At 40.3% G+C, this 20,648-nt stretch overlaps 1 protein-coding gene across 1 annotated transcript in view; it reads right to left on the bottom strand.

The window, feature by feature from the left end:
* The window catches only part of col4a1 (collagen, type IV, alpha 1), a 92,220-nt gene that overhangs the window by 27,947 nt on the left and 43,625 nt on the right, over positions 1–20,648 (bottom strand). The window contains exons 4-30 of the mRNA XM_067443426.1: positions 19,063–19,107; positions 18,895–18,939; positions 18,690–18,752; positions 18,519–18,572; positions 18,320–18,346; positions 15,764–15,841; positions 15,517–15,579; positions 15,374–15,409; positions 15,245–15,283; positions 14,854–14,946; positions 14,686–14,721; positions 14,331–14,390; positions 13,797–13,832; positions 13,594–13,638; positions 13,455–13,487; positions 13,254–13,314; positions 13,129–13,164; positions 8,351–8,497; positions 8,148–8,225; positions 7,985–8,068; positions 7,833–7,903; positions 5,605–5,796; positions 5,291–5,459; positions 5,113–5,205; positions 4,909–5,013; positions 4,460–4,557; positions 4,205–4,355 (exon numbers count right to left, since the gene is read on the bottom strand). Of these exons, the coding sequence (XP_067299527.1) occupies positions 4,205–4,355; positions 4,460–4,557; positions 4,909–5,013; positions 5,113–5,205; positions 5,291–5,459; positions 5,605–5,796; positions 7,833–7,903; positions 7,985–8,068; positions 8,148–8,225; positions 8,351–8,497; positions 13,129–13,164; positions 13,254–13,314; positions 13,455–13,487; positions 13,594–13,638; positions 13,797–13,832; positions 14,331–14,390; positions 14,686–14,721; positions 14,854–14,946; positions 15,245–15,283; positions 15,374–15,409; positions 15,517–15,579; positions 15,764–15,841; positions 18,320–18,346; positions 18,519–18,572; positions 18,690–18,752; positions 18,895–18,939; positions 19,063–19,107 (2,038 nt within the window). The remainder of the gene's footprint in view (positions 1–4,204; positions 4,356–4,459; positions 4,558–4,908; positions 5,014–5,112; positions 5,206–5,290; positions 5,460–5,604; positions 5,797–7,832; positions 7,904–7,984; positions 8,069–8,147; positions 8,226–8,350; positions 8,498–13,128; positions 13,165–13,253; positions 13,315–13,454; positions 13,488–13,593; positions 13,639–13,796; positions 13,833–14,330; positions 14,391–14,685; positions 14,722–14,853; positions 14,947–15,244; positions 15,284–15,373; positions 15,410–15,516; positions 15,580–15,763; positions 15,842–18,319; positions 18,347–18,518; positions 18,573–18,689; positions 18,753–18,894; positions 18,940–19,062; positions 19,108–20,648) is intronic.

The following is a 20,648-nucleotide window of genomic DNA, read 5'->3' as shown; positions in this document are numbered from 1 at the left end:
GCTATAGAGAGGGTTCCCCCTCCCAGCAGGGAGTCTGGCTTTTACAGCCGTTACTTCATCGTGCCGAAGAAGGATGGGGGCTTACGCCCGATATTAGATCTGCGGCTATTGAATCGCTCGGTGGCCAAGCTCAAATTCAAGATGCTTACACTCAGACAGATTGTAGCGCAGGTCAAATCGGAGGATTGGTTTGTCACCATAGACCTCAAAGATGCGTATTTTCATGTCTCCATCCTTCCACATCACAGGAAGTTCCTGAGGTTTGCCTTCGGGGGAGAGGCATACCAATATCGTGTACTTCCCTTCGGTCTAGCACTGTCACCCCGCACGTTCACCAAGTGTGTGGATGCAGCTCTGGCGCCGCTGCGTCTACAGGGCATCCGCATACTGAACTATATCGACGACTGGCTGATTCTAGCGAATACAGAGCAGATGGCGGTTCAGCATCGAGATGCTGTTCTCGCCCATATGTCGAAGCTGGGGTTGAGGCTGAACGCCAAGAAGAGTGTGCTTTCTCCGGCTCAGAGAACCACTTTTCTAGGTGTGAACTGGGACTCGGTAATTATGCGGGCGCAATTATCGCCAACACGCATAGCATCGATCCTGGCAGCCGCCAAAGAACAGAAGCTAGGCCGAGCCGTCACTGTGAAACGGTTCCAGAAACTGTTAGGTCTCATGGCAGCAGCGTCCAACGTGATACCTTTTGGCCTACTGTACATGAGGCCACTGCAGTGGTGGCTCAAAACAAAAGGGTTCTCCCCGAGGGGAAATCCGCTCCGCACGATCAAAGTCACGCGGCGATGCCTACGTGCTCTGGTCATGTGGAAAAACCCGGGGTTTTTATCTCAGGGTCCCGTGTTGGGGGCTCATGTTCGTCGCGTAACGCTAACGACAGATGCCTCTCTCACGGGCTGGGGGGGCGACCATGAGTGGTCGCTCATCCCAGGGTCTATGGCAGGAATATCAGCGGCACTGGCACGTAAATCGGCTAGAGATGCTCGCAGTGTTTCTTGCATTGAAACAGTTCCTGCCCGACCTCAAGGGGCCACCATGTGCAGACAACACATCGGTGGTCGTCTATATAAATCACCAGGGGGGTCTGAGGTCCCGTCCGTTGGACAATTGGCACATCGGATCCTCCTGTGGGCCCAAGGGAAATTGCTGTCAGTCAGAGCAGTATATATCCCGGGGGTCCTGAATCAGGAAGCAGACAGCCTGTCGAGGCAGGGGCCGAGGCCCGGGGAATGGAGACTCCACCCAGAAGTGGTGGAGCTCCTATGGAAGGTATATGGGAGCTATTTGCTTCGGCGGAGAGTTCTCACTGCCCGCAGTGGTTTCTCTGACCCATCCAGCCCCGCTGGGGTTGGATGCCATGGTACAGGGGTGGCCGAGGCTACCTCTGTACGCCTTCCCCCCGATTGTCTTGCTTCCAGGAGTTCTGGAGAGGGTACGCCGGGACGGGGCCCAGGTACTCCTAGTGGCTCCGTACTGGCCGACCCGAGTATGGTTTTCGGACCTGATATCTTTCCTGGAAGGCTCTCCGATGGAGATTCCGACCAGGAGGGATCTTCTCTCTCAGGCGGGCGGGAGATTCCTGCACCCACGCCCAGAGATGTGGAAACTGTGGGCCTGGCCTCTGAGGGGGCTAGGCTCATAGAGGAAGGTCTCTCGGCCGAGGTCGTAGAGACCATCCTTCACTCCAGAGCTCCGTCCACGAGGAAACTGTACGCTCTGAAAGGGAAACTTTTCTCAGCATGGTGCAGAGAACGACAGTGGGACCCAGTTAACTGCCCGGTTGGTACAGTGCTGGAGTTTCTGCAGGCAAGGTTCTCGGCAGGGTTGACCCCCTCCACAATAGAGGCGTACGTGGCGGCCTTGGGTGCCGTCCATGTCCCTTTGGGTGGAGTGTCTTGGGAAGACACCCTCTGATTACACGTTTCCTCCGTGGCACTTTAAGGTTGAGGCCTGTTATGCACTCGAGGGTCCCAGCATGGGACTTAGCCTGTGTTTTGCGGGGCTTGTCCGAGCCTCCGTTTGAACCCTTGTAGGAGGTGTCGGATAAGTTCCTCACCTCAGGACTATATTCCTTTTGGCTATTTCATCTCTCAAAAGAATAAGAGATATTCAGTCCCTGTCTGTAGGGCCCTCATGTCTAGAGTTTGCGCCGGGGTTTTCTCATCCCAGGCCGAGTTATGTCCCCAAGGTTCCTACGAGCCCACGGGGCCCCATTACTCTTCAAGCATTCTGTCATCCTCCTTTCACGACGTCAGACCAGGAAGATTAATCTGCTGTGCCCTGTTAGAGCACTAGATACTATGTCCACAGAGCTGCCCTGTGGAGGAAAACTGATCAGCTGTTTGTCTGTTTCGGGCCCCCTAAGAAGGGGCCCCAGTATCTAAGCAGAGGATGAGCAAGTGAGTGGTCGAGGCCATCTCACTTGCTTATGAGGCGGCCGGGCAGCAGTCTCCACTGGCTGTCCGGACGCATTCAACCAGGGGTATGGCTGCTTCTTAAGCACTTTTGTCGGGGGCTTCCCTCCACGATATTTGTAAACGCGGCCGGATGGTCGTCTCCTTTAACTTTCGTCAGGTTCTATGAACTAGACCTGGCATCTACAGTTGGGGCACAGGTACTCTCGTAACCGTGTGCGCTTCGGCTTCACACATACGAGACACTTGGTCCTATGGCGATGTGGGTATAAGCGTTCTCACAGCGTTTCGACGCAGCTCGAGTTCCCCGAAAGGGAACGTCTCAGGTTACGTATGTAACCCTAGTTCCCTGAGGGAACGAGACGCTGCGTCGCTCTGCCATACTCCCGGCGTGTCCGTGATCACTTACTTCAGGCTTTATCAGAAGCTAGTTCCTGTTTGTGATCGCGGACCTTTTATAGTCTCCGGTTGATGGCGTCATCACGTCGGCGACGTCATCACGTCGGCGACGATCGATCTTTTTTCCGATGGAATGGTTCTACAGGCGCTTCACGACGCATTAACGCAGAGGCGTTCTCACAGCGTTTCGACGCAGCGTCTCGTTCCCTCAGGGAACTAGGGTTACATACGTAACCTGAGACGTTTAACCGACGCTATTTTGGGTGGGTTTCTCCCATTCCCATACAACACAGCTTCTCTGTCTTTCACTCCCTTACGAAAGGAAAACATATTTACCAATATATTACTTGAAATATATTTTTCTATAATGTAAATATATGGAATAATATATTGATGGTATTATAAAATATTATACATTCATGTAATATATTGGAAAATATACAAATGATTGCTGCTTTCAATATATTGCAATATATTGAAATATATAAATATTAATTCCCATATATGTGAATATATTGCCTAATGTATTGCATGAAATTTTCCAATATACTGCAATATATTTTTGTTTCGTAAGGGCTGCTCTTACAAGAACGTGCGCCTGGTAAATACGCCATAATAATAGCAATCCATAATGGAACTTGCGCAGCTGCTTTTAAAGGGAATGTTGGGTGCCGCTCTGATTGGTTTATTAACGTTACGCCCAAACCACACCTATGAATAATGAAGCTACTTCAGACCAACCCATTTTAGATTTGCGCCGGGCGCAAGAGCCATTTATCCCGCCGGGAAAATAACAACAGCGCCGAGACCCGCCCACAAAGTTACTTGCGCTTCGCGCTTTGACACTTGCGTTTCAGATCGTTAAAATAGGGCCCTAGGTGAATTTAAACAATGGCTAAGTGGCTAAACGCTTCTCTTTGTCATGTAAGGGCCCTGTTCATTTTGGACAGACATTTTATATGCATTTTGTGTTTGTTAAGAGGCACAAAAACACCCTTTACGTTTATGCCCCCATAACTGCTGTTTTAGCTGAGTGGGAGCTCCGGGCATTAACTGTAGTAGCTGTGTGTTGCAAGCACCAATCCGTTTTTTTTTTTTTTTTTTTTTTTTTTTTTTTTTTTTTTAATAGACTGTACTCACAAAGGCATAACCATCAAGATTTACTTCAAAATTCCCCAGAGTTGTCCTTTAATGTTTTCACATTTGTGTACATTAAATTTTCTATGATCTTCTTAACCTTCAAAATCAGTAACAATGGACAAAAGTGTCCATAGTCAAATACAAAACCATAGTCACTTTTCAAAGAAGTGCATTTTGAAAATCGGGTAACTAATCTACTCAAAAGTACTATGTGAAATCAACATATAACTGTATACCTTTGATTCCTTGAGGTCCAGGTGGCCCAATTTTCCCTTCAGTTCCTGGAACCCCAGCCATTCCAGGATTACCCTTTTCCCCTGGAAATCCTGGCACTCCTGGGAGACCTATGGCACCTTTAGGACCAGGAAGACCCCTGCCAGGTTCACCCTGTGTATGGTACCAATCAAAGTCAATAATGAAGTAACAATTTCTAGTTTATTTCTATTAAAAAAAGGTATACATCAAAATCTAAAAGGCATACACCATCATACTTTTTGCCCAGGTATCCCTGCACGACCAGGAAATCCATCCTGACCTGGTTGACCAGGCTCTCCTGGAATTCCATTGGGACCTGGAATCCCAGAGGATCCTAGCAGAGGGAAATATAGATAGTTAGAAAACATTATAGATTAGATTATTTAAACATAATTTGATACCCATTGATGCAAAAGTATTTGGAATATATATATATATATATATATATATATATATATATATATATATATATATATATATATATATATATATATATATATAATTATTTTTATTTTATTTTTTTCAGAGAATAGAGCTTATAACTTATGGCCAACCTAAATCTCTATAGCACTTATTTCTCACTGTTGCTGCTGTCATCAATTAACACATTTGAGTGAATGTAATGAAAAGGTGTGGAGCTTTTCATACATAATTTGACTGTTACAGTCTGGCACTTGGAGGTTACCTTTTGGCCCTGGAGGCCCAGGAAATCCAATTCCTGGCAACCCAGGGTCACCTTTGTTTCCTGGGAATCCTTGAAATCCACGTTCACCTGGAAGACCTCTATCACCTGAGTGACAGCGTGAAAAAGACGTCAGCACAGCCAGCTCTGCATCACACCACTCATATATCACACCACTCATTAAACATTAGCATAACCTGAATTTACCTTGAAGACCAGGTCTGCCAGTCTCTCCACGAGACCCTGGCTCACCCTGAGGTCCAGGTAAACTTATTACTTTACCAGCATCCCCTTTACTTCCTATAAAGATATTTGTGATTATGGTTATTTTAAAGAGCATGGCACAATTAGAGGATAAACATATGTATTACTCTAAATTAATGACCTGGGGATCCTGGCCTTCCTGGTGAACCAGGCAACCCTGAAGAGCCCTTTTCACCAGGTTCACCTGGCCGTCCTACGCCTGGGATACCTGGGGGACCTCTCTCACCCGGAGGGCCTGTGATACCAGGATCTCCATCCAGGCCACGATCACCCTTAATACCAAATCTAGCCTAATCACAGAAACACGATTTATGAATCTAAGTATTGTTTATGCAAAATAATAAACATTGTAAAATAGACCTCAGTTGCACTGTGAATTAGACATAAAAGTGTTTAACTAAATAAGCATTTTTTTTTTCAGATGTTCGTACTTACAGGCTCTCCCTTGGGTCCAGGTTGCCCTGGCCAGCCATCTTGTCCTGGGAGCCCATCAAGACCTGGGAATCCTCTGTCTCCAGTAGTACCCGGTAAACCCTTATCTCCTTTCAACCCTGGAGCCACAAAGACATCACCAGGCTCACCCTGAGCGCCAGGGGCACCCATTAAACCTGGAGAGCCATGTTGACCCTAAAGTCCAAGGAAATGCAAGAACAAAGGTAAGATTTGTCCAAACAGGATCTTATGTGTTTACATTCACATTCTAAAGTGGGCACAGTGCACTACCAAATTAATTTGTACCCAGTCCATTGTTTTTTTGGTGCCACAAAAATAGACTTTCACATACTAAGTAAAACATTTTAAATTGTGTGCTGTCAGTGTTTACACATTCTCAGTTAGTGATCAGATTTTAAACTGTTAAACTCTGGGAAAGTTTTCAGTGATCCAGTCATCAAATTCATTCAAACAATCAGTCAGTGTTGGGCAAGTTACTCTGAAACTTTAGCTTTACAAGCTAAAAATGACTTTTAAGTTAAAATAGTTAAGTTACATTTAAGCTACACCCTTTTGAAAAAGTAGCTAGCTACACTACAAGTTACTATCAAAAAGAACATTGAAACTACTTTTCGTTTTTTTATATATATAATGGCAGAGTTTCACAAACATAATACAATGTAATTTATTTCAAAGAGTATAGGGTGAATTCAGGTTTATTGGGACATAGTCATTTAATTGGCAAAAGCTGTCAGAATCATTTGATTTTGTAAACTATGCGAAACACTCTTAAATATAATAAAACATATCTCAAACTGGCTGTCAAAGTGCAACAGGGCTACAAATTTAACATCAGTGCAAGAACAAAATGTATGCAACTTAAATGAAATATTCAACATAAATATATAAAACATAAATATAAAACATAAATATGAAACAAAATACATTGCTTAATGGCTACAATATAGGCTACAGTACAGATACATGTCGTGTCTGAGTGGGATTTGAGCAAACGTTGTTTTACCGGTGAGTGGATTATGAGTGAAGCATCTGCATAGAGCGGATTATTGAGCTGAGCATGCGCTTCATCGGTCAGCTCCGCTCCTTAGAGGCTTGTTCTTGTCGGTTGTCAGAACCCAAAACGGAATGTAGCTTTTGGTCGCGCTACACAGCTACTTGCTGTATAAAGTAGTTCGCTACACTCTTTTATAAGTAACTGAGCTACTGACAAGCTACTGAAAAATCTAGTTATGCTAGTAGCATCGCGATTGTAGCTCGCTACTGCTCAACACTGCAATCAGTCCAAAACAGAGCTAATGTGAAGAAGGCCAGGCTGAGATATCTGATAGTAGAGACACATTTTGTTTTTAGTGAATTTGTAATTCCAGTTTGTGCTTTGCTTTAAAATGTTTATTTTTCATGGGTGCTTTGGCATGTGCATACATGTTTTATATAATATAATTATATGGACTTCTATAGCATTTGGTTATTTGGTGTCCATTTGAAGTCTCCAGGGGTCCTTGAAGCTTATAGAAAATAGTTCTATTTTTTTTTTTTTTTTATAGTTTTGTGAGAATTGTCCATCAATCTTTACTTTGTTGGATATAGCAAATGATAACTAAATGACTGTGTTAAACAAGATAAATGGCATATGCTTCATTTCATGATAAGTGTGTGATTTAATCGCAAATTAATCACTCAACTAAAGTGGCTAATGCCTTGATTACAGCCCGAAAAAGTACTGTAACTTTTGATATATAAATTGCATAAATGTGCACTGTTTTAACACATATGTTCCAAGTTGTTTTTTCAAATAAAGGTTTCTGAGTGATATGAGATTGTGTGTGTTTTTATTGTGCTTACCCTGTAACTACATGAAACATTAGGGGAACAAGCACCACTTTAATTTATAGCCCATAGATTCACACTTACCCTGTAACTACTTGGAAAATTACCCCTTAATTTAAAAATACTTGCAGCATAAATAATGTGTTTATTTTCCTGGTAGTTACCCCTTTTTTCCCCAAATATTACATATTATTCCATTATACTTACACATATGTACTTTATAGATACATTATAAATACCAAAAGTTACGCTGTAAATTTGTTTTACCCACGCAGTACTTTCCGGGCTGTAATCTAAAGGCATAACCCAAAAGTGTTATTAATCCGATTGCATTTTTAATCGATTGACAGCACTGGTTAAATAACGATAGAAAATGTACGTACAGGATTTCCAGCAGGCCCAGAAGGTCCTGGCACACCCTTCTCTCCTTTAATCCCTGCTTGTCCAGGAAAACCTAAAATGAAAACATCCAGCATGAGGCATAATCTCAGAAAGTCCAAACATAGCAAAGCAAACCTTGCTGATTTTTTCTCACCTTGCTGACCCTTTGCCCCCTGAGGACCAGGCAAACCTGGGGGCCCGAAACCGGAGCACTGTGTGCATGTGTCGCCTTGATTACCTGAAAGTGTAGAAAAACTTGTAGAAAAGTGTAGAAACCAAAACTACAATGTGAACAAATTATGAAATTACTGCCTCACCTTTCTGTCCCACTTCTCCTGGCAACCCTGGAGGTCCCGGAGGCCCTGGAGGTCCTTTTTCAATATCACATTCTTCATCTAAAATAAACAAGATTAATGCCAATTCAATTTTGGAATGGACAATAAAATGAACCACACATGATCACTTCATTTTGTTCCATTAGGTAATTTGTGTTTAAGATTTGTGTTTAAGATGTTCTTACTGATCGGCCCTGGTGGTCCAGGTGGGCCAGGGGGTCCATCAGCTCCGTTTGGACCTTTAAGAGACACTCCATCAGCTCCTTTATCTCCCTTCTGACCGATCTCTCCAGGAAGGCCAGGGGGTCCAGGAGGTCCCTCAATATATCTGCCTGCAGTCAACCATGGACATAAGGGAAAGGATCATCATGACAGTGAACTATTGTACTAAATTATACATACTGTAATGAATGAGACAAATCAGACAAGTATTTGTTATATTTAACAAATAATCTTTAAAACCCGTCACCAACCATGAAATAAGGTCAAGGTGCCTGTGACAATTCCCTCAAAATAATAGAACCAGGTCTTGGTTTTTTATGACTAAAAAGAATGCAAGTCAACTCTCACTCCATTGCTCTATGGAAGCACACATAATGCCCATAAAAAAAGGACTCTTCCACATTCATTCATAGGAAACCTTCTATGAAGAAACATGCATATCACCAGAACGTTGTGTGTATGATTATTACTTTCCAGCATAGTGTATTTGTTATTGGATACAATTTTATGTATGCTTTATGAAAGAATTACTAGCTTATTTAACCCACGTCTATTGTGTCTCTTATCAAATGAACTCTCATTTGACGACTCACACTTTAGTGTGCATCACCTCCTCATAATGCTTTATATTAGTCACAGTATAAATGGACACAAACTACCAGACCCATTCTAGCATGCTCCAGAAAAATGGGCCATAAAACCTCCCAAAAGGAATTTTCCTATTTGTAAAGTCCACCTTCCCCATTGGTCAAGTCAGAACTCAAGAGGTGTGACTTCAGAGGAACTGAAAAGCCAAAACAAAGTTCTCTCCCTCTCTCTTCCTTTTCCTAGCTGCTGTGCGCTTGGGACCTGACAACCGGTCTGATCACAAGATCGCAGGCTGACAGGCCTCAACACATCAAGCCATGTGCAACTTTCTCGACCATAATAGAGTCAATCTAACAGTGCAAGTTCGTCATCATTTCTTCACTCAACGAGGAAATAATAGAATTGCAACTTCAGCACCATCAGACTTTCTCCTGAGACTGTCCGGGCACCCATACCACAGCTAAAGCAATGCAAGTATGGTACACTTAACTGACTAAACAGAGGTTTAGTAAGCTGTTTGTTAACAAAAGCGTCAACAACAAAAAAAACTGATGGTTCTTTTCAGATAGTTAAATTACTATTTTCATAGCTTCATTGCTCTGTTCTGCTCAGTCATTCTCTCTCACTTTTCCATTTCCCATGTATGCGTGATTTGATTTGTGTGTATATGTTTAACATTGAAAACTTAAAGGGATACTCCACCGCCTTTTCATATTAAACTGTTATTCCCTTAACTAAGACGAGTTAATACCTCTCTCGTCTGAGTGTGTGCACTTAATCGCTCTGACACGCAGTGACATTTTGATAGCACTTAGCTTAGCCGACTAAGCCCAGTTCATTCATTAGTTACCAAATAGAGATCAAGTTAGAAGCGACCAAACACCTCCACATTTCACCTATTTAAATACAGTTACACGAATAGCTGAACGACCAAGTATGGTGACACAAAATAAAACGTGCCCCTTTTCCAAGCGGGTTTAAAAGCATAACTTTAATGTCTGGTGGAATAGCGCTTTTGAGATTTCTTCGACTCTGCAGAGTAAAAAGTCACGCCTGAAAAATCCTCCCTCAAATCTCCCCCTCACCCTCTTATTTCCGTCAATAGGGGGAGAGGATTTTTCAGGCGTGACTTTTTACTGCGCCGAGTCGAAGTACTCTCAAAAGTGCTATTCCACCATACATTTGAACATTTGATACTTTTGAACCTTTCAGTCAGTCATCTTGATTCTTCTGGATCTAAGCTCTGTCATGAAATACTAATTTCTCGTCTTTTCTGATATCGGCATCACTGTTTCTGATCTTTCCTGGTTCATCTCCTACATCAGCATCAGAAAATATTACATCACCATACACGGCTATAAATCCAGCCACTGCTCCTCTTTCACAGGGTGTTCCTCAGGGCTCAGTTCTTGGTCCACTACTGTTTATCAGTTATATATATCCACTTGGCAACATCATACACAAGCATGGACTTCAATTTCATTGCTATGCTGATGACATCCAAATTTACCTCACCACCAGCTCTGATAGGCCATCCTTGTCTAACTCACTCACTGCATGTATCAGGGATATCAAGCATTGGATGTCCCTGAATCTCCTTAAACTAAATGAAAGTAAAACTGAATTCCTTTTGATTGGCTCTGCAACCACAGTCAAAAGAAGACCTGTCATTGAATATTGATTTGGTTGATCTTAAGCCTTCTTCCTCTGTCCGTAATCTTGGCGTCTTGTTTGACTCATCTCTCACCTTTGCCTCTCATATTTCTTCTGTTGTTAAAAACTCTTTTTTCCATCTCCGTAATATTGCACATCTTCTCTCACTCAGGCTGATGCTGAATTTTTAATTCATGCATTAATCACATCCCGTTTGGATTATTGCTATGCTCTGTTTTTAGGTCTTCCTAAAACACTTATTGCTAGGTTACAGTATGTTCAGATCTCTGCAGCCAGAGTTCTCACCTCCACCAGGCGCTCTGCTAACATAACTCCTTTACTGCGTGATCTTCACTGGCTACCTGTGGCATCACGTATTCATTTTAAGGTACTTCTTCTAACATTTAAGGCATTAAACGATCTCGCACCTCCATATCTGTCTGACTTACTACACCACTACTCTCCTGCCTGGTCCCTCAGATCATCTGAGCTTGGTCTTTTGTCCACTCCTCGTTTTAGGTTGTCCACCGTAGGTGGTAGGGCATTTAGTATCAATGCACCAATATTATGGAATTTGCTTCCCCTATCATTGCGTAAATTACCGTTACTTTCTACCTTCAAGACCCAGCTTAAGACTTATCTATTAAATTTGTATTTTGAATAATGTGGCTAAAGAAGACCTGTTCTTGTCTTGTATATGTGAGTATGCTAATGTTATTTTGTGCAAATGTATTGTCTTATACTATGTAAAGCAACTTTGGCTTTGGAAAGGCGCTTTATAAATACAATTTCTGCCCCACTTTATATTAGGTGCCCTTAAGTACTGTGTACTTACATCAAAAAATAAGTACATTGTACTTACTGTGTTCAAATTGTATTGCCAAACACCTTTGCTGATATTGAGGTGGGATAAAGGTAGAGTTAGGGACAGGTGTGGTGGTCTGGGTAAGTTTAAGGGTAGGGTTAGGTGTAAGCGAAGTGCTATTTTTTAAATGTAAGTACAATGTAGAAACATGTATGTACACAATAAGTGCATTGTATCAAATTATTAATTAAAATGTTAGTACATAGTAGTTAAGGCCACCTAATATAAAGTGGGTCCAAAACTACTTCTTCTTCTTCTTCTACATTATAGTTCTCCTTTTAAACCTGCTTAGAAAAGCACCATGTTTTATTTTGTGTCACCTTACTTGGTCGTTCAGCTATCTGTGTAACTGTATTTAAATAGGGAAAACGTGGAGGTGTTTGGTCGCTTCTAACTTGATCTCTGCTTTGGTACCATAGTGAATGAACTGGGCTTAGTGGGCTAAGCTAAATGCTATCAGAATGTCACCGCGCGTCAGAGAGATTTAAGAGACGAGAGAGGTATGTATCAACTCGTCTTAGTTAAGGGAATAACATAGTTTAATATAAAAAAGAGGTGGACTATCCCTTTAAAGCTGTTATCAATGTTAGCAGTGAAATAGTTGAATGGTAAAACTGACAATTATTTTGGGCAGTTACGGCTCTTGAGATCTAGCATTCTGGCTGCTTTGAATCAGACACAGTGCATTCAGTTACATTTATTTGAATGAGGGAAAGACCGCTTTTCCAAGCGGTCATTCATTACCCTCCTTCTCGTTCATTTTTTAAAGTTAGACAATAACAATAACAAAACTTGATCTGCAAAACTTGAAATGGCTCGGTGATTTATGAAATGAAATGAATCAGATATTAGTGTCACTGTAACCTGGTGGTGGATCTGGTGAAGAAGCTGTCAGCGATCAAAAATGTTGACTTTGAAGATGTTGAAAATGATAGTTTTGAGAAGATGTTTGGCGAATATGAGCCAAATTCTGAATGTACTGGGAAATGAACTCTGACGAGGACAGTGATGATGGTATAAAACATCTGCTCAAAGGAAACCAATATATATTTTCTTTTATTTTTCTGTAATTGTTACACTAATTTTAGAAGAGTTTTATATTATTATGACAGGTAGAGATCCATCCTTGTTAGATATAGATCCGGGTCGCTAAAGAACCGAAAATGTAAGAATAATTGGCTCTCCGTGAGTGACAAAGGCCTATATACAGCACACTGATAGAACGGTAATTCGACTGATTTGGAACTACCTCTGCATTAAACGATTTTATTACACACCTTCCAGCCAATCATAATTGAGGATTCTAGACAGACCATGGTATAAGATTAGTTATGTGTTCGTGGTTTAGTTAATAAAACTTTGTGTACAATACATATGATTTCCCTGACTCTGATTCTGCTTGCAGATTAATGTCACTTAAACGATTCCTGATCTTGCAACATGCTCTGACTAGTACTGTACAGTAAGAATGTTATTTCCCTTACCCCGGAAATTAACATTAATATTAGTTCAACTACATCAAGATAATCTGATTAACTGATCCAAATATTCATAATTAGTTTTGACAAGTTTTTCCCTTTGAGCTAATTTGCTACATGACCTAATTCACACTTTATCAAAGTGTGCTTCTCTCACCTGGGGGACCAGGATCTCCACGCTCTCCCGGATAACCTGATGGATGAAAAAACAGATGAACAGATAAAAAGACAGGACATTTGACAGGACAACCGCAGAAGGACAAAACATCATGCAGACATCACCTGTCTCTCCCTCTGCTCCGGGGGGGCCAGGAGGACCCGGAGGGCCAGGGGGGCCAAACCCCTGTACGATAATTATCATCATTAGTATTTACCAGCCCATAACATTGTTCAAGTGAATTAGGTGTGGAAGTAGTCTTTGGCTTTGTTAATCTTCAGTACATGCAGCCTTTATCAGATTTTAGAATTTTGGTAACTACTTACATGTCCTGGTGGTCCTTTTTCTCCTTTGTCACCCTGAACATGAACCAAAGTCATAATTAAAATACATAAAAGTTTAAAAATGGTCATGCTTTTTTATGTCTAAAGTTACAGCATGGCCCTCCAAGATGGCACTTCTTACCTTCAAGCCATCACGCCCAAGAGAACCAGGAGAGCCGGTTTCCCCCTATCACAAACAAAGGGATTCAAAAAGAACCTGATTCAATGTGATTTAAGTATTTGAAAGAAGAGTACAATTAACCATTATCAAATCTGAAATAACAGCTGGCAACAGGTAACTGCGCTGCTGATAGGATCTCATGCAATTGTCCAAGAACACCATACCTTTTCCCCACTCTGTCCATCTTTGCCAGGTTTCCCCTTGAAAAAAATAAATAAAGTGAAGCTCAGATTTCACATAGTAAATAAAACAACCTCCATTGTGAATACAAAACAAGATGGAGGAACGTCACTTTGGTACATGGAGGAACCATGTACTTTATAGTATAAATTAATACAATTATTCAATATTGATTATTGTGACCCTCTGTACAGATGGTCAGATGTTCTTGATTCTGTGCTTTTTGGATCATTCTCAAATCATGTTTGAGAAAGGGATCATCAGGTTGTACACAAACTTTTCAAATTTTTCAAAAGTTTTCATGCTGATAATTTCACTACATTTAATTTAATATGCTGATAACGTAATTTTATATATATATATATATATATATATATATATATATATATATATATATATATATATATATATATATATATATATATATATATATATATATATATATATATATATATATATATATATATATATAATTAAAGCACACAATAACAGATATTTCACTTTTTAAGGTCACTTACTATTGGTCCTGGTGGACCTTGTTCACCTTTGATTCCAGGTTGATATGGTTCACATAAACGCTTGGTGAAGAGGGCAAAGGCTAAATTAATATGTAGTACCATACCTTAAAACCTGTAGACAAACTCATCAATTCAAAGATTCAAAAAACATCACAATGTTGACTTTTGTTTTACAGGTAAAATTTGCAAATATATAGAATTATGTAATATAATTATGAAATTGCATAATATTATAATATACAGTGTTAAATATATAAAATATACAATAATGAGTTTGTAATGTATTTATAATTCTAAAATTGATTTTGTTCAATCCAGTTGTTTATAGGGTTAAAAATGTTGTGCTGCCACTTACTCGTTCTCCTTTCTCTCCTTTAGAGCCTATTTCACCCTAGAAAACATGCAAGGCACAATTAATGCTTAGCAGTGTAACTAAGATAAAAGACATGTAGCCCCCAAATATTTGGACACCTAAGCAAAGCAAAAATGTATACATTTCATAGGGGATTTTATGACATCATACCGTTGGTCCAGGAATATAAATTGTTGTGCCAGGACCTTCAAATTCACCTTGTCTCCCTGGTGGACCGGGGGGACCGGTTAAACCTCGGTCTCCCTGAAAAGAGACACAGGGATGATCATGATAATAAGTAAGACTAAACCAGGAAAGTTGCTGATCAGTTTTGATAATGCAATTATGCAATTATTATGCAGTGGTGACATCTGTCTAATGGGGTACAGAGTTAGAGACTTAATCGCTTTGCGCCATTTTCCATAGTAAGAAGCACATAAATTGCTCCTTTAAAGATGTAAAGAATTTATTACAACCTATGAAGCACATGCTGCAAGTGCCACTGAAGGTCATTAAAATGCATGTCAGATTATTTATGAGCCAATGGTTTCTCTTAACTCACCTTATCTCCTTTCTCACCAATAAATGTCAGCTTGTCACCCTGCAACAAGACAGCCTCTGGTCATTTCACAAACTCTAGACTCAAACATTATCATCAATGCAAAAGATTTCAGATGAGAAGAAAAGTTACCGGCTCTCCTTTTTGGCCAGATTCACCAGGCCTTCCCTTCAAAGAAAAATAGAATGTTGTGAGATCCGGGTGAGAGTTCGCTGGTGTCTGTTAATTGTGTTAGTGTGTTTCACTTGTTTCAGAGATTTTAACTTTAGACTCACAGGAGGTCCAATTGGTCCAGACGGGCCATAGGGCCCTATTTGTCCAGGGTTTCCTTTTTGCCCCTAAAAAATTAAAAGAGAATCAGATAAATTATGAAACATTTTAAAGCATACAACAGGCAAGAATATATGAATGGTTAATGCACATTTTCTGTATTCCTTATGATTTCTGTACATTTTCTGTAAAAATTAATATTGTAAATTAATCATTTTCTGTAAAAAGGGGCTTTTAAATCAAAATCCTTACTGGTGAACCGGGAAGTCCTGGCAAGCCCCTGTCACCTTTTTGAGGGATGGGTACTCCAATAACACCACCTGGATCTCCCTATGAGAATGAAACATGAGTGCATTAAGACCCACACCAATAACTAGTGATTTTTTAAAATTATAATACAATTTACTGAACAGTGCTATCATCATATGGCAATTCCCACCCTTTTATTAAAAGCTACTAGGCACTGGAGACTGTGCGTGATAGTGATTGCACCATGGTTAGGGTTGCTTTAGGCACTCTTCCTGCTTTATGTTTGTAAGGGTTTTGGGGTTTCGTTCATGTTTCACTGTCATGTATTGCCCTGCACTTCCTGGTTCTGTCATGTGTTCCTGTTTGTCATGTGATCCTGCCATGTGCTCCTTTGTCTTGTGCTCTGTTGTCATGTTCTTATTGGTTTATTGGTTAACCAGTGTTCACAGGTGTCCCTTGTCTAGTTCTCAGTCATTAGCTGTGTCTCATATCACTTAATTGTGAAGGCTGCGTCCTTCGGAGGACATCCTGTGAAGGATGCAGTATTCGGAGTGTCCTCAATCAGAATTAAACGAGACGTCCTTTGTAGAACACACAGGCAGGAAGTATCATGTTGCTATGATCATAGATATCCATAATAAAGGCTAGATGTCTCGTGCGCGCTGTTGGCCAATGGAGGTCGCCGTCCGCAACTTGCGGCCATCTTGTCACCGGCAGCTCGCTCACTCGTAACAGTGTTTTAATGGTGCATGTACTTTTAAATAACCATAACTTGCTCAATTTTCAACCGATTTTCAAACTGCTTCGTTTGTTATAAATGTCAGAGATGTAGTTATGACACTACATACTTATGAATAATTATAACCATGGACTTCAATATGAAAGTAACATTGAACAGAACAGATGGGTGCAATGAATACACACACACACACACACACACACACAAGGTATTTATGTTAAATCAATATATAGGCTACTAAAACTGTGTACCGAATGGCAACATGAAAAATTATATATATTTATACACATATACAGCTCTGATTTTTTTTTTTCAGAGCTAGCTCATATATATATATCATATATATATATATATATACATATATATATATATATATATATATATATATATATATATATATATATATATATATATATATATATATATATATATATATATATATATGCTTTTTTAATAAGAATATCACTATTATAATAAAATATTATTATTATTATTTTTTAATTAAACAAACATAAAAACATGCGAACTAAGTTTATTTTAACTAGACAAAAGATTGGTTATCATAAAATCGTTATTGGTGTCAATAAAACCTATATAATTGAACAGCTCGATTGTGGTCTCAGCCCCCTTGATAACGTGCATGTAAGTTAGCCGTGACACACAAGCTGCACGATTAAGTCGTTTATCGAAACGAAAAGCTGCAATTTCAACGTGTTAAAGCATCCAGATTTGTAGCCATGTTAATAATGTTTGTAAGAAACCAAACCATTTGTAAATCCGTCAAGATTTCAGCGAGATAAGAGTATTTATGTTCGTACAGATCACTCATCTTACATCAGGTTCCACAGAGCCAAACAGAAAGCCTGCCTGTGACAAGATGGCCGCCGGTGATGCCGATGGTGACTCCGCCATAAGATATCTAGTCCTTATTATGGATATCTATGGCTATGATAACAAGTTCAGCCTCGTTGTGCTCTCACGCCAGTTATATGAATGACAATTATTTATAATATTTTAAAATGACTATGAAATGTTTCTTGCCTTGAAAGCAATGTACTGTTCTAAACGTTTAAAAAGCAAAAAAAAAGCACTTGTAGTCTTGTTAACCACAACTATCTGTTTGAGGTAATACAGCTTAAAAAAACAAAAACAAGCTTGAAACTACTTATATATAAACACCACATCTATGCTTGCATGTATATCTGGCGGTGGTCCCATTTTTTCAAATAATATTAAAAAAAAAATATGATGGTTGTTAATGGCGACGCAAAGAATTGTGGGTTATCTGCAGTAGCAAAGACTACACCTCATGCACACTCCGAATTCCTGTGAAAGAAGGGTGCATTCGAAGGTCGCATTTGAGGTGTCATTTTCACTTTTTTGAAATGAGACGGCCTTATGACGCGTGCAGCCTTGAAATGCGACGTTCGGAGGATGCAGCCTTCTGAAATGAGACAGCTTTTGTGTATGTAAGCCCTCATGTTTGCCCTGGTCCTTGTCGAGTATTGTTCCCTGTAATCCGCTGTTGGTAAGTGCCATAGTGTCATAGGTGAGTGTCATCATCTGCTTTGTGTTTGGTCCCGCTACAAATAAAACTGCACTTGGGTTCAGCTTGCCTCCAGTGGACTTAATCATTACAATGTTGTGCTTGAAGGATAAGATTGGAGATTTTCAACTAGCTTTAACAATGTCAGTAGTTATATACTGTATATATGTTGAAGTTTTTGGCAAAAGGGAAGTTTTCTCTATGCAGTACCGATTTCTTGTCACCTGTGAATTACCCCCTTTAAGACCAAATCTCTTTAGAATGGGTTCCATACCTTTACTCCATCCAAACCTGGAATACCCTGAGGAAGATTCAGAAAGATATCTGTTAAGTCGGTAATCTGTTGTTGGACTGGATTGACATCATACAGTGAGTTATAGCACATAATACAAGATGTACATTTTTATCTAATGGCACAGTATATTGAACACTGATATAAATTTGACATATACGACATGACAAACTACTCATACTGGTGGTCCCTGGAGTCCTGGAAGACCTGGAATTCCATCAAAACCCCGCTCCCCCTGCAAAACACATAATAAATCCTCATTTCAATCACACTGAGGATTTTGAGATTAATTTGATGGCTCATCCCAGCTGACTCACTTTACATAAAAAACAACACAACCAACATTTTGTACCTTGGTTCCATTGCAGCCTGGAATTCCTTGAGGTCCAGGTGCACCTTCTAGACCTGGAAGACCCTGTAGAATATCAAAACAATAGCAGACACATACAAAGATTTAGAAATATTGTTGTTGTTTTTTTATGTTTTTGTGCAAATTCATGATATTCATTAATTAAGTTGATCAATTTTCTCTAAAAAAGACTCTCATTTCAACTTACTGGAATACCTGGACGTCCCGGGAAACCTGCCACACCAGGTGGACCCTACAAAAGAAACATTTATATGGCATAATGCTGTAAAAGTACATTTGCAGTTTGTTTTTTTTATTTGTTTTTTTTAACATTAACACTTTTTTTATCGGTCTTACAAAATATGCAGACACTTACTCTGCTTCCTTTCATTCCTGGAGCTCCTGACTCCCCTGTATCTCCCTGGAAGAAAACAAAAAAAACATATAAAAAGAACACTGAAAATATTTTTTGGTTTTTGCTAAGTCACCATATAATTGCATATAGTTATAATAACAAAGTGTTGGTTGCCATTTTGTAAAACCTAGGGTGACTTTATTGTCCTTTTCAAAAATGAGGACACTATTCATTTTTATTGTTAAAAATTATACATAAATGAAATAAAATGACTAACATTAGTTATGTTAATCATTAATCTAGGTATAAATATACTGTTATGTATCACTAAATTATATATTAATATATTATAAATATATTCAGAAAATAACATTAACTTATAAATGTATAAAGTAATTATTCTTAATTATATATATAATAGTTCATATAATGTTAGTGTATAAACTAATCATTGTGCATTGCTAGTTCATTAACAATGATTGATTAGTTAGCTAATGGATGAACTAATATTAGTTAGTCTTGTTTGTAAACTCCTTTGGCTTAGGTTTTGTGCTTTGCTGTAATGAGTGCTTCTAAATGATTTGCACCTTTATTTGCCACTGAAACACTTTGCAGGTGATCCTGAACAGGATAAGAGTGAGGGAATTTTTGTGAAATCTACATTTTCATCTGGGTATGATAATCTGGGTATCCAGCATCCAGCGACATCTCCTGTCTCAGTCGAGAGTCCAGTGACGTCTCCTGTCCCAGTCGAGAGTCCAGTGACGTCTCCTGTCTCAGTCGAGAGTCCAGTGATGTCTCCTGTCTCAGTCGAGAGTCCAGTGACGTCTCCTGTCTCAGTCGAGAGTCCAGTGACGTCTCCTTTCCCAGTCAAGAATCCAGTGACATCTCCTTTCCCAGTCGAGAGTCCAGTGATGTCTCCTGTCCCAGTCGAGAGTCCAGTGACGTCTCCTGTCTCAGTCGAGAGTCCAGTGACGTCTCCTGTCTCAGTCGAGAGTCCAGTGACGTCTCCTTTCCCAGTCAAGAGTCCAGTGACGTCTCCTTTCCCAGTCGAGAGTCCAGTGATGTCTCCTGTGTCTCCTTTCCCAGTCGAGAGTCCAGTGACGTCTCCTGTCTCAGTCGAGAGTCCAGTGATGTCTCCTGTCTCAGTCGAGAGTTCAGTGATGTCTCCTGTCTCAGTTGAGAGTCCAGTGACGTCTCCTGTCTCAGTCGAGAGTCCAGTGATGTCTCCTGTCTCAGTCGAGAGTCCAGTGATGTCTCCTGTCCCAGTCGAGAGTCCAGTGACATCTCCTGTCTCAGTCGAGAGTCCAGTGACGTCTCCTGTCTCAGTCGAGAGTCCAGTGACGTCTCCTGTCTCAGTCGAGAGTCCAGTGATGTCTCCTTTCCCAGTCAAGAGTCCAGTGACGTCTCCTTTCCCAGTCGAGAGTCCAGTGATGTCTCCTGTGTCTCCTTTCCCAGTCGAGAGTCCAGTGATGTCTCCTGTGTCTCCTTTCCCAGTCGAGAGTCCAGTGATGTCTCCTGTGTCTCCTTTCCCAGTCGAGAGTCCAGTGACGTCTCCTGTCTCAGTCGAGAGTCCAGTGATGTCTCCTGTCTCAGTCGAGAGTTCA

This window comes from Pseudorasbora parva, chromosome 5, assembly GCF_024679245.1.
Source record: "Pseudorasbora parva isolate DD20220531a chromosome 5, ASM2467924v1, whole genome shotgun sequence".
NCBI classification, from domain to species: domain Eukaryota; kingdom Metazoa; phylum Chordata; class Actinopteri; order Cypriniformes; family Gobionidae; genus Pseudorasbora; species Pseudorasbora parva.
This window is presented reverse-complemented; position numbering and strand designations above follow the sequence as displayed.